The 11,440-nt window shown below is 38.7% G+C and overlaps 1 protein-coding gene across 2 annotated transcripts; it reads left to right on the top strand.

The window, feature by feature from the left end:
- The first annotated feature begins 610 nt into the window (after window positions 1-610).
- LOC132334818 (cytochrome P450 7A1) lies at window positions 611-8,032 on the top strand. Of its 2 annotated transcripts, none has more exons than XM_059860993.1 (8): window positions 611-829; window positions 941-1,077; window positions 1,174-1,318; window positions 2,655-2,895; window positions 3,251-3,864; window positions 5,180-5,310; window positions 6,241-6,416; window positions 7,031-8,032. In XM_059860993.1, exons 1-8 carry the CDS (start codon window positions 636-638, stop codon window positions 7,328-7,330), a joined length of 1,938 nt encoding a protein of 645 aa, XP_059716976.1. In that variant the 5' UTR covers window positions 611-635; the 3' UTR covers window positions 7,331-8,032. The 2 variants fall into 2 exon arrangements, with proteins under 2 accessions (XP_059716976.1, XP_059716977.1); XM_059860994.1 differs by having other exon boundaries at window positions 620-829; window positions 941-1,038.
- Window positions 8,033-11,440: the final 3,408 nt, after the last annotated feature.

Here is an 11,440-nt window from a genome sequence, read left to right as displayed (position 1 = left end):
ATGAAACACCTGTGCTTAAATGAAAATGGGCTAGAGGTCTGGAGCTGACATGCAAAAGGAGTGATTTTTAGATTAAGTGGGGGCAAACCTTGATGCTGTTAATAAGGTTTATTTCTTCAGTATAGTATTTAAAAATTGACTCAAATGTAATGACATGTGCACAGTTATCCCATGTCTCACTGTCTGCCCTGGTTTGAAGCCAGGACAATATTTCCACCTGCCAGATTTGAGTGTCAATGCCTTCAGTGTAGTTGCTCAATAGCAACAGCAAGTTGTCCAAATCTTTATTGTTTTATCACACAGCTGTAGGGGCACCAACAAAAACTGGTACAAAAGTGAGTCTGAAAAACCCTTCCATTTCTCTCTTAAAAATATATTAGGCCTTGATGACTAATGAAACATCACTATACCTGAACTGCCTCCTTGATGGCTTGATGCCAGGTCTAGGAGCAAGCCAAACTTTGAATGCTCCTAAGTCAACAACAGGAAGGAGAAAATGTTTAGTGGGAAAATAAAAGGTGGTCCAAGGAAAAAAAAACCCAGACCAGTGTGGTTGTCTAGATCTACTTTTGTTTTCTTCTATGATTCACTCTATGATTCTGTGGAAGACTCCTTTTACCCTTTCTTCCAGACAAATGTTGTTAGAGGAAGTAAGTCCACCTCCGCAGCCATCCCTTTGCCCAACAGCTGAACCCCGCCGTTCCCTCTTGCAGTGGCACACCAGAGCCAGGGCAGCCCACAAGGAGAAGGGAGGGGGAACAGGCTGGCAGCTGAAGGGCAGCACGGGCTGCAGCCACCAGTTAGCACAGTCTGAATCTCCTGGACACCGGTCAGTAACCATTTCATATATTGCTAAACTTGAACTATAAACTGCAATTGGTAAATATGCAGGATTCATCAAAATACACTTGGCTAACCTTCAAATTATCAACTATTACAGCTGTTTGGTTACTTTGGAACTGCTACTGCTACGTGACATTAACTCAAGGCCAGATCTGCAACTGTCTGCATCAATCCGGCGAAGCTCTCTGCAGAAAGGTGACAGAGCAGAGAGGGAACAAGCTCTCTCCAGAAATGGTTAATCAATAGCTTGCTAGGTTGACTCAGTGCCATTAGATACAGTAGTGTACCCACTGTATATAAATTGTGACCTGTCTTCTGTTTCATTCTCAGTCACCTCTCCTGTCATCCTGGTAGTTACCCATTTTCCACTTGGAAGCTTTCGGACATTACCAGAAATGTTCCTAGCATCCTGGATCTTGGGAGTGACAGTAATACTTTGTTGTGTGTCTTGGTTTCTTCTAGGGAGGAGGAGAAGGTAAGGACTCTCTCTGTAAAAGCATCTCAGTGTGCCCGGCCTTTATTTTTGTCAAATATCCTGTGTACATCACTAAGAGAAGTGTGGTCAGACATATGCAGGACAGCGTAGACAATGATGTAGTTTGGTCTTTCAAGAGATTTATGTTCCAATACAATTTTTGTGTATGAACTCTGCAACAATAATGTATTGTTGTATGTATGTATGTATGATGCCTAGAAGTAGCTGTAGATACAAATCTATGCATCAGTGAGGTAGTTAAAATATTAATATGTATGTCCTGATTGCCTAGAGTTTGGGGCTGTAATTTCACCTGTATTGTAATCACAGTGAATACCTACTTATATGCAATTATTGTTTAATACCTACTTACAAATATTTTTACATTATATCTAGTAACACAGATATAATGTATAATTATATTATTACCTGTATAATTTAATACAGGTAATATTTATGTATGAGGTATATTCCTTAAAAGCATTTATCCTGCTGACACATTTATATAAGGAGTGAGTAGTTTGCTTAACTCTTCTTATTTTTTAATTTCCACAGTCATTTTCTAGTTTTATTTTAAAAAGTTTCATTTTAAAAAAAGGTGAAAATAATTAACTTCATTTACTGCAAAAGTTGAAGTATTATGTGAAAGTTATTTCAGCAGTCATAATGCCCTTATACAGGAAAGCTCTTTCTACTCAAAAAAGAAAATAATTTAAACATATGCTTTGCTTTAAGTATCTGCTTAATTAATCAGCATGTGCTTGATGACACGTTGTCTGAAACACTAGATCTTATGCTTACTGAGGATCATAGCAAAATTCCCATATTTTTAGAAAGATCTGGTCTATTAATGGGATATGCCAGTAATAACAACTTTTCTATGCTAAAAAGTTTCTTTGCTTGGTATTCAAATGAAATTGTGGATAAAATTGCCCAAAAATTGTCTTAGATAATATCTAAGACAAATATGTTATCTAAGATAATATATTTATTAATGTGACAATTTCATAGCTGTGTGTTAGCTAATGGTAATAATTTTGCATTTGAACAGGTGAAACATATACATCTGATCCAGGGAAAAGAAATATGACATAATCAAACTGTTTTATTATAAGTTTTATTATGTCTATTAATAGTTAAAATTGTTCTTTCTTACATAGCTTAGCTCTTAAAAGGGAGAAAAATATTTGTAAATAAACTCCTTATTTGGGATTTTTTCCTTAATTTTTTTTCACATTACAGAAGGCCTAACATCAGTATATTACATACCTGATAGTCCTGGAGAAGAGATCTTTATGTATGATTTTAAACTGAGCTTTTGTTTTGTGTTTTGTAGGCGGCAAGGTGAGCCACCTCTTGAAAACGGGTTCCTTCCATACCTGGGCTGTGCCTTGAAGTTTGGTGCCAACCCCCTTGAATTCCTCAAAGAAAAGCAGAAGAAGCATGGCCACATCTTCACTTGCCATGTAGCAGGGAAATACATTCATTTCCTCACTGACCCTTTTTCATACCATGCATTGATGCGCCAGGGAAAACACTTGGACTGGAAAAAATTCCATTTTGCTACTTCTGCCAAGGTATTCCTGGTTTTAATATCTAACATGCAAAGTATCTTCTGACATACCCAGTTAATTCCTGTAAACATAACGATGTGTTTGGATACTTATGGATCGGTTTCACATTTCTGCACTTTTACTGGTTTAAAATATTGAGGTCTTTTTCTTTCCTCTACCTAAATGGAAAAGAAATTTGCAGTGATTTGGATTGCTCTAAGACTATACATTATTCTAAGACTGTACATTCTTTTATTGCATTATTATCCTTCCCTCTAGAAAGCTATGAAGTTATACTTTGGCTTTTGTTTCTGTTAGATTTTATCATCCATGTAATGACAGGCCTTACTTATCATGCATACAATTTATTTTGTGACAGGCTTTTGGGCATGGTAGCATTGACCCAGAGGAGGGAAACACCACTGAAAATTTTCATCAGACTTTCATTAGAACCCTTCAAGGCAATGCCCTAGATGCCCTCATTGAAGCAATGATGGAAAACCTACAGTATGTCATGCTGCAGTCAAGAGCACCTAAGCTTCAGTCTAATACCTGGGTGACAGAAGGACTTTATACCTTCTGTTGCCAAGTGATGTTTGAGTCTGGCTTTTTAACACTTTTTGGTAAAGAATTTAATTCAAATAATGATAAAAACCTATCATCAAAGCAAGAAACTGAGAGAGCTCATATCCTAAATGCCCTTGAAAACTTCAAGGAATTCGATAAGATTTTCCCAGCCCTCGTGGCAGGGCTGCCCATCCACCTCTTCAAGAGTGCCCACAGCGCACGTGAGAGGCTGGGAGAGGCACTCCTGCACAAGAACCTCCTGAAAAGGGACAACCTCTCTGAGCTTGTCACCCTCCGCATGTTCCTGAACGACACCCTGTCAACCTTCGATGACATGGAGAAAGCCAAGACCCACGTGGCAGTGCTCTGGGCCTCTCAAGCAAACACCATTCCAGCCACCTTTTGGACCTTGTTCTATCTTCTTAAGTAAGTCCCAATACTTGTTGCTCCCAAACAAGAAAAATATTTATCTTTCAGAAACTAATTCATTAGTACAGGCCAGTTCCACTCCTTGATACCTCATCAGTGATAACAAACTTACTGTTTGCAACAGAAGTGCTGTGTTGTTCAGGACTTCCACAGAAAAGCCCTTCACCCATCTGAGAACAAGTGGTGGTAGCACAGAGAAGTTCTTTAGAAGCCTTTTTTTTTTAAGAAACAGCACTCCAGGGCAATGCTACACTTTCTCAAGAAAGCTTTGGGGTAAATCTTGCTGATATGACATTAAAAGTGCTAGTTACAGTCAAAACATTAATTGTATTAAAGGCTACAAATATAACTAGACATTTTTAAACCATCTCAGTAGAGCAGGCAAAATGAGGTTTTACTTTATTATTGTTTTCACAGATACTTAATAGAAAATAATTTATATGTTGATAGATCCCACTGAAGCTCTACTGTAGATTGCACCTCCTGAGCTTGCTACTTGTGAGACAAGTGAACAGTTCAGATAATACTATCAAATGTCCATTTTAGAGTGGGGCTTTCTGGATTATCTGCTTTAGCATAAGTAACTCTGAAGTATGTGTAAATTCCTAATGCTTTAACCTTTCATATGTCCTTGCCAATGCAAAGTTTTGAGGTTATTTACTATTTTTTGCTCCAAGAATGCATTTGCTTTAGATTTCCTGGACTTGGAGTCTTTTAACACCCTGATTGTGCCTTCGTGAAGACACAATTGTTCCCTCTTTTATTGTGTCTATATATTTCACCAAAGCTCATATAGTCCATGTCTGAAAGAAAGGGTAGATGGTGAAGGGTACTATGTGGGCTCTTAGTATTAGGAAGATTCTTTTCAGCTAGACGCAATATTGTCACATGAGCCAGAATAAATGATGTTATAAAACTGATCTATAATCCTGTCCCTAAACTTTCTACCTGCAGTGAGGCTATTTCCTAATCTACAACTGGCTGGTGTTTTTCTTATTTTTGGCATTGCTTTTTAGTGCCGGTCCTGTTTATTACCTGAATTACGCACATCAGTTCTGTCCCACTTGTCATTGCAGACAAAATCAAATTCTTGGGATTCCTTTCTTTTCCTTTTTTTTTTCCTTTGAAGTTATCATGCCTTTGCCAAGACATGAAAAAATGGAACTGCAGCATTTTGCTGCAACAGTTTTATTTTAGAAGGTTGTAGTTGTTGGTCAACAAAATAAATTTTGGTCAGGAAGAAAGTTAATAGCAAAACCACTTCTTAAAGAATTTTTAAATTTATGTTATACCTTTGGTCTTTTGATCTTAGGAGTCCAGAAGCAATGACAGCTGCTACCAAAGAAGTGCAAAGTGTTTTGGAAAGTGCTGAAGAGAGTATCAGCTTAGATGGCAAAAATATTTCCTTGAACCGAAAACAGCTGGATAATATGCCAATACTAGGTATGACTATTTTATGCAGGATTATTTTATGCAGAAATCACACTACAATTTCCATGATCTTCTTTTTATTACCATATAAATGCTTGCTATAGAATTCCTTTGGAATTAGGAAAGAAACAGTAGAACAGGAAACTGTATCTTCCTCAGCAATAGCCAACACAATCAGGCTTCCCAATGTCCCAGGTGGTACTGAGAGTATCAAAATTCACATGAAGAGCACTTTTTAATGGGTAATGCATGTCTCAATAATCCTACACCGCTACATAACATAGACCCATGGATAATTTTTAACAATATTTTGTTTGATTATGTCTTTAAATCAAATAAAAAGGTGTTGCCAAAACTTAAATCCCTATTCTTATCATGTGAAGCAATGTTTTCTAATACTATTACTTCTATTTCCTCTCAATATTTTTCAAATTATAAGCACATTTTTCAGAAGGTACAGAGAGTTTTGATAATGTTGCTCTTTAACTACTGTTACTTTAAAAAAATCATCTAATATTGAAACAAAAAATTCCCATATTACTTTTCTTCTGAGTATGGGTTTCTGTACAGGACCTCTTAACGCTTCAGAAAATTCTGCTTACTGCACTGTTTCTTTTTCTTGTTATGTTTTCAGTTTTCACTGGTTTGGTCTTTATCTCAGAGTGAAAATATGTCTCACTTTGGAACATTCTGTTCATCCATTATAAGCATTTTTTGTGGGGAGAGCAGATTAGGCTCTCAGTGGTATCTGCAGAAGGGATAGACATGCTAAAAAGAAATGAGAAATACTTTCTTAGGCATTTAGAAAGTTAATATTAAAATATTTTTTCTAATAAATTCAGGGTTTGATAATGGCACGGAAACAGTTCAATATCCATGACCTGCCCCCAGTATGTGAATACACTGTTTCCATGGCAATCATTCCTTGTCCTCTCCCAACAGACAGCATCATCAAGGAGGCGATGAGGCTCTCCAGTGCATCCATGACTTTCCGAGTGGCCAAGGAGGATTTCACTTTGCACTTGGAGAACGACTTTTACAACATTCGCAAAGATGACATTGTAGCTCTTTATCCTCAGCTGCTGCATTTCGATCCAGAAATCTATGCTGATCCCTTGGTAAGCATTTTTTCCAGATTGCATTAAACTTGGTGCTCTGGCAGGAGTCAACAGGCCTTTGGATACAGCATTTATTGAGATGCCCTATGGCTGGTTATCTACCCTGGTTGTACCCTGGACAACATTCTTACACCTGAAGATGTGATAACAGGAAACAAAAAAAAATAAAGGCAGTGAAAGAACTACCTGAAAAACATGTTTTAGTGTAACCAAAAGATGTGCTACCAGCCTCAGACAGCCCTCTACTTACTGCCTTCCTTAGTGAGGAGGGTGTTTGAAGAAGGATAAGGATAATAGTTTCCCAAAGGCAGAGACTTAGAATTCTTCCAGTTCTCCTTCTGCTGCATGAACAAGAACATAGGTTACAAACCTTATTTTTAGAGGTCAGGAAGGAAAAGGGGAGTTATCAGCAAAGAACCTGGGATCCTGTCCCACATAACAGAACTTGTCAGAGGCTACTCTTTCTAAAACAGCACCATGGGGGCTGGTGGTACTGTATGATGCTTATTGCTGGAGACATCCCTTTCCCAGCCTGCATTTTGTGTCTTAGCAACTTTCTCTGGCTTTTGGAGGCATCCAAACACCAAGGAAGTCTTTTGTGTGTTTAATTGCAGACATTCAAATACGATCGCTTCCTGAACGAGAAGGGAGAGGAGAAGACCGACTTCTACCGGAACGGTCGGAAGCTGAAGCATTACTACATGCCTTTTGGGACAGGCATTGCCAAGTGCCCGGGCAGGTTGTTTGCTGTCCATGAGATTAAACAATTTTTGGCTCTGATTTTTTCATATTTTGAGATAGAGCTTGTGGACGGTAATGTGAAGTGTCCCTCTCTAGATCAATCCCGTGCAGGACTGGGTATTTTGCAGCCATCCAATGACATTGATTTCAGGTACAGGCTGAAATGCTTATGAATATATGTTTTGTATTATGCATATACACTATGTACTAGTAGTACATAAATACACTGTATATACTAACAGTACTAAATACACTGTATAACTTATGCTTTATATACATTTTATGTATATATGCAAATGAAATGCTTCAAGTCTTGGCGGAAAATCTATGTGAAGATGCTAATTCACCATTTTAATGAAAAATGTGCACTAGTGGGGTACCAGTGTGCAGTGGGTTTAATTCTCTCTTTTGATGCAAATCTCTCCCTTTTTACCAACCATTTTGAAAGGCAAGTTAAGATTTTCCATTGTGTGTGTACAGCAGCTGGGGTTTTTTTCTGTCAACAAATACTTTCCCACAGGTAGAATTTCATGAGCTAATTCGTAATAATTTCAAAATTTTGCTACAGCTAAAATATATTCTTTTCTATAATTGAAATGTTGGGGCTATAATTCTATAATTGAAATGGGGGCTGGGCCTCCTCACAGGTAAAATAAAGTTTTTGTTGTGTAAAGGCAGATTCACAGTGGGGAGGGGAGAGTTTCCTGGGGAATTACATTTATGGTTTTATGAAAAACTGGAAGAAGACTTGGAAAAAACCTACAGAAATATTCACGTTCAAGTGAAACTGCAAAACTTGTATCATATTCTTTGTAAGATACTTATTTTTAGAAAGTGCTAACTGTGTTAAAATAAATTATATTGGCTGAACCAAATGCATCTCTAGACTGTGTGTTGTTTTACCATCTTAACATTATCAAAGGTTTGTGCACTTATCCAAAGTCACCCAAACCAGTTTTAAACTAGCCAGCTCAAACACCAAAATGGAGATAAATAAATATCTACCACATATTCACCAGTGGTTCTGGCTGCATTTATCCTCATTGCCTAAACTACATATTTCCATAAGCCTCCTTAGGTCTTCCTAGTCTAATTCCATTAAAGCTACCGTGGGTAGTAGTATGCCCACACATTTTATTTTCAGTGGTGGCATGTCCATAAGAACAATAGTTTCAGGGTTAATAAAATTTTGTTCTCTCTAACATCCCTGTCCTTTTCTGCTGCAAGTGGCAGATGTATGTATGTATGTATGTATGTCACAAAGTCAATTTTTTAATGAAATTTCTTCGGTCTGAAAGAGAGATCTTTCTTATAATTTGTTGATTAAAAGAACAAATGGACTTAAAACATTGTTTTTATCCTGCTTTTTTCCAAGAACTTATGATCTGACCTTTTGTCTTTAACTCAAAAGTAAGCCTTGTGAGAGAAGGTGAGATACAGGGCTAGTTGATATTTTCAAATTTCACATTCTGGCAAGATATCCAGCCTTGGTGATAGAACTCTTCCTATATAAGGAATTTTTGATTGAATTCTAGAATTGCTTTAAATTATCTATTCTTTTCTCTTCTCACTATCCACCATGCTAAATACTCAAAGGTTAATAAAAAGATTATGCAGCATGTGCATAACACTTTATTTTGTGTGCAACACACGTTTATTACCTGTGTGTTGTCTTTGTGATTTTATTTAATCTTTTTGTCTTTCCAAAGGAGAACGGAGAACACCGATTTCTTGCACCATGTATAATAGTAAACAATTATGTATAATGCAAGAGGGGTTGAATTATTACTTTGGTTCTCTTGGTAAAGACAGGATCCAGTACAGCTTGTTTTCACACTTCTGTCAATTATATTTTGTATGATTCATATAAATTATAACATATTCAATGTAACCTAATTTGGAGAGTGAATGCAAGCCTGACATGGGCCCTGGCACATGTTTTTATCATTAGAGTATCTGCTCATTTTTTAAAAAATAAATCCTGCTTAAAACAGCAGTTTTTGAGGGCAGCAAGGCTATGCAATATTTTAAGAAAAAAACACTTCCTTGAAGAAAAGGAATTCAACATGGAAAACAACAACAGAAAAGAGATAAGACAACTGCTACACTAATTCTAGGTTGCTTCAAAAATTATTCCTCTTTTACATCCCATTGTCTCTTTCAAACCAACTGCTCCAGACTTTTCTGGCTGGGGTTTAAGGGGTTCTTGTGAGTTCCTTTGGTCAATGAGAAATTGAAGTATTCAGTAGCTCCTCAAGCTGATCTGACTTTCAGCTTCCCAAGAGTGGGAGAAAAATGGCAGGTTGGTGAGGAAGATTGTGAACATGGTTGAATGGCTTGCAAGCTGAGGTGTCAAAAACCACATACATCTTACCAGTTGTTGTTTAGCCTCGTGTGCTGGACAACACCTGTGTTCAGATAACATAGTCCTGAGACAGATTTAGAGGCATCCTGTTGAGCATGGGTGAGATTTCTGTCCTACTGTGAGAACAATCAAACAGTAGTAAACTACACCTGCATGAATCCCTGTTATGCAGGGGAAAAGAGAAGGTTTGCTGATCCCTTAGCACTCACAAAACTCCATGGTGCCTCATCCCTGCCTGTGTACCTCTGCCTGGGTGCTGCTCTGGGAATCTCCCCTCTGGCATCACGATTTAAACCCAGACAGGAACCAAGCACCAAACAGCCACTCATTCACTCCCCCAGCAGTAGGATCAGGGAGAGAATCCGAAGGGTAAAAGCTAGAAAACTCATGGTTTGGTTTCAACAGAACCAAATTTTCTCTCCATTTCATCCATGCTCTTGTGGTTGCTCCTGTGTCCTGCCTGAGCTGACTCACGCACCAAGGAATACTGACAATAGAGAACTCAGGGGAAGATAAAAACATCATAGGATGGCCCCATAAAGTCCAGTTCTGAATACTGTGGAGAAAATGCTGACTAAAGTGCAGAATCGCCACAAACTGGTGGAAACCAGCCTTGTCACCAGACAGGGCCCTGCAATGGTGGCTCAAGAGCTCCTGCCCAAACTCCTGTGGCACCATGGTCCTCACCACTCAGCCTGAGCCAGTCCTCTCTTGCTGGGGTAGCAGCTCTCTATGGATGGCTGGACCACATAACCTGTAGATTGATACAGTGTATAGAACAGAGGCAAACTATGGGGTCGGCTGTCTGTCTCTGCCCCCACAGACGCTCAGGAAGGCTCTTGCACGCTGGGCTTCAAAGGATGAGACTGGACGCTAGGTTTTTTCGGTCTTCAGAGTTGTTTATTATTTCTTATCTAAAAAGTCCTTTCCCTGCCTGAAGGATCTGACCAGCACGGCAGCCACAGGCACTCTGCCCACCCCCAAGGCGGCCGCATCTTTTATAACAAAAACTACGTATATCATATTTACCTTTTGTCCCCAATACCTATCATCTTCGTCACTAACTACACCCTCATCCCAGACCAATCCCCAAATGCCAACACCACCCCAGAAGATGGAAGACAGGAAGAAGAAAGAAGAGCCTGGTGGCACACCCTGATTCCTCCATCTTGTCTCTACAACCCCCCTGTACCAAAACCCCAAAATCTGTGATTCACCCTATAATGATATCTTCCCTTCACCATTTACACCCGAGTGATTCTCGCAGGTTCCATTTCCTCATACATCGGTGGCACATCTCTAGATGGATCAAAATCAAGCCACCAAGTACTTTTGGCAATATTCCAAGACTCCCGAGCCCCCCAAGGGTTCTCTCGGTAGCTCTGGACATCAGGAGTGATGTGCTGAGCTCCCACAGCAAACTGCCCTTCCTGCTCAGCTCTGGACTCCTGTAACCTGAGGATGATAAAGCATATCTGCAGGGGACGCTTCTTTTTCATGTTGACCTCATGTTATACAGATGAAAAGATCCAGTATAAGCCTGTAAGTATGCTTCCACCTTGTGACAAAAAGCACACAGATGAACTGTTTGAATAGCTTGGATATGGATTTCCTTTTTTTTTTCTTTTCAATATATATTGGGCTATATACAAGTATTTTTGTTTACTGCTGTAACTGCTAATTTTCTATCCTCAGTTAAACCCCTATTAATGGGGTTACAAGTGAGGGGAGAAAAGAAAGTACAAGGTCTGTGGCACTATGCCTCAGCTAATGTAAACAAATACTTCAGCAATCAATACTCATCTGCCCTGCCAGGGTCACAAACACCACAAGGTTATACCAGGGCAATTCTTTCTGCTGCCTCTCCTAAAAGCAGGACTTGTATTAAGACAGGAAAACAAAGAAAAATAATACTAAA

Source organism: Haemorhous mexicanus, chromosome 1 (assembly GCF_027477595.1).
Source record: "Haemorhous mexicanus isolate bHaeMex1 chromosome 1, bHaeMex1.pri, whole genome shotgun sequence".
In the NCBI taxonomy this organism is placed as follows: domain Eukaryota; kingdom Metazoa; phylum Chordata; class Aves; order Passeriformes; family Fringillidae; genus Haemorhous; species Haemorhous mexicanus.
This window is presented reverse-complemented; position numbering and strand designations above follow the sequence as displayed.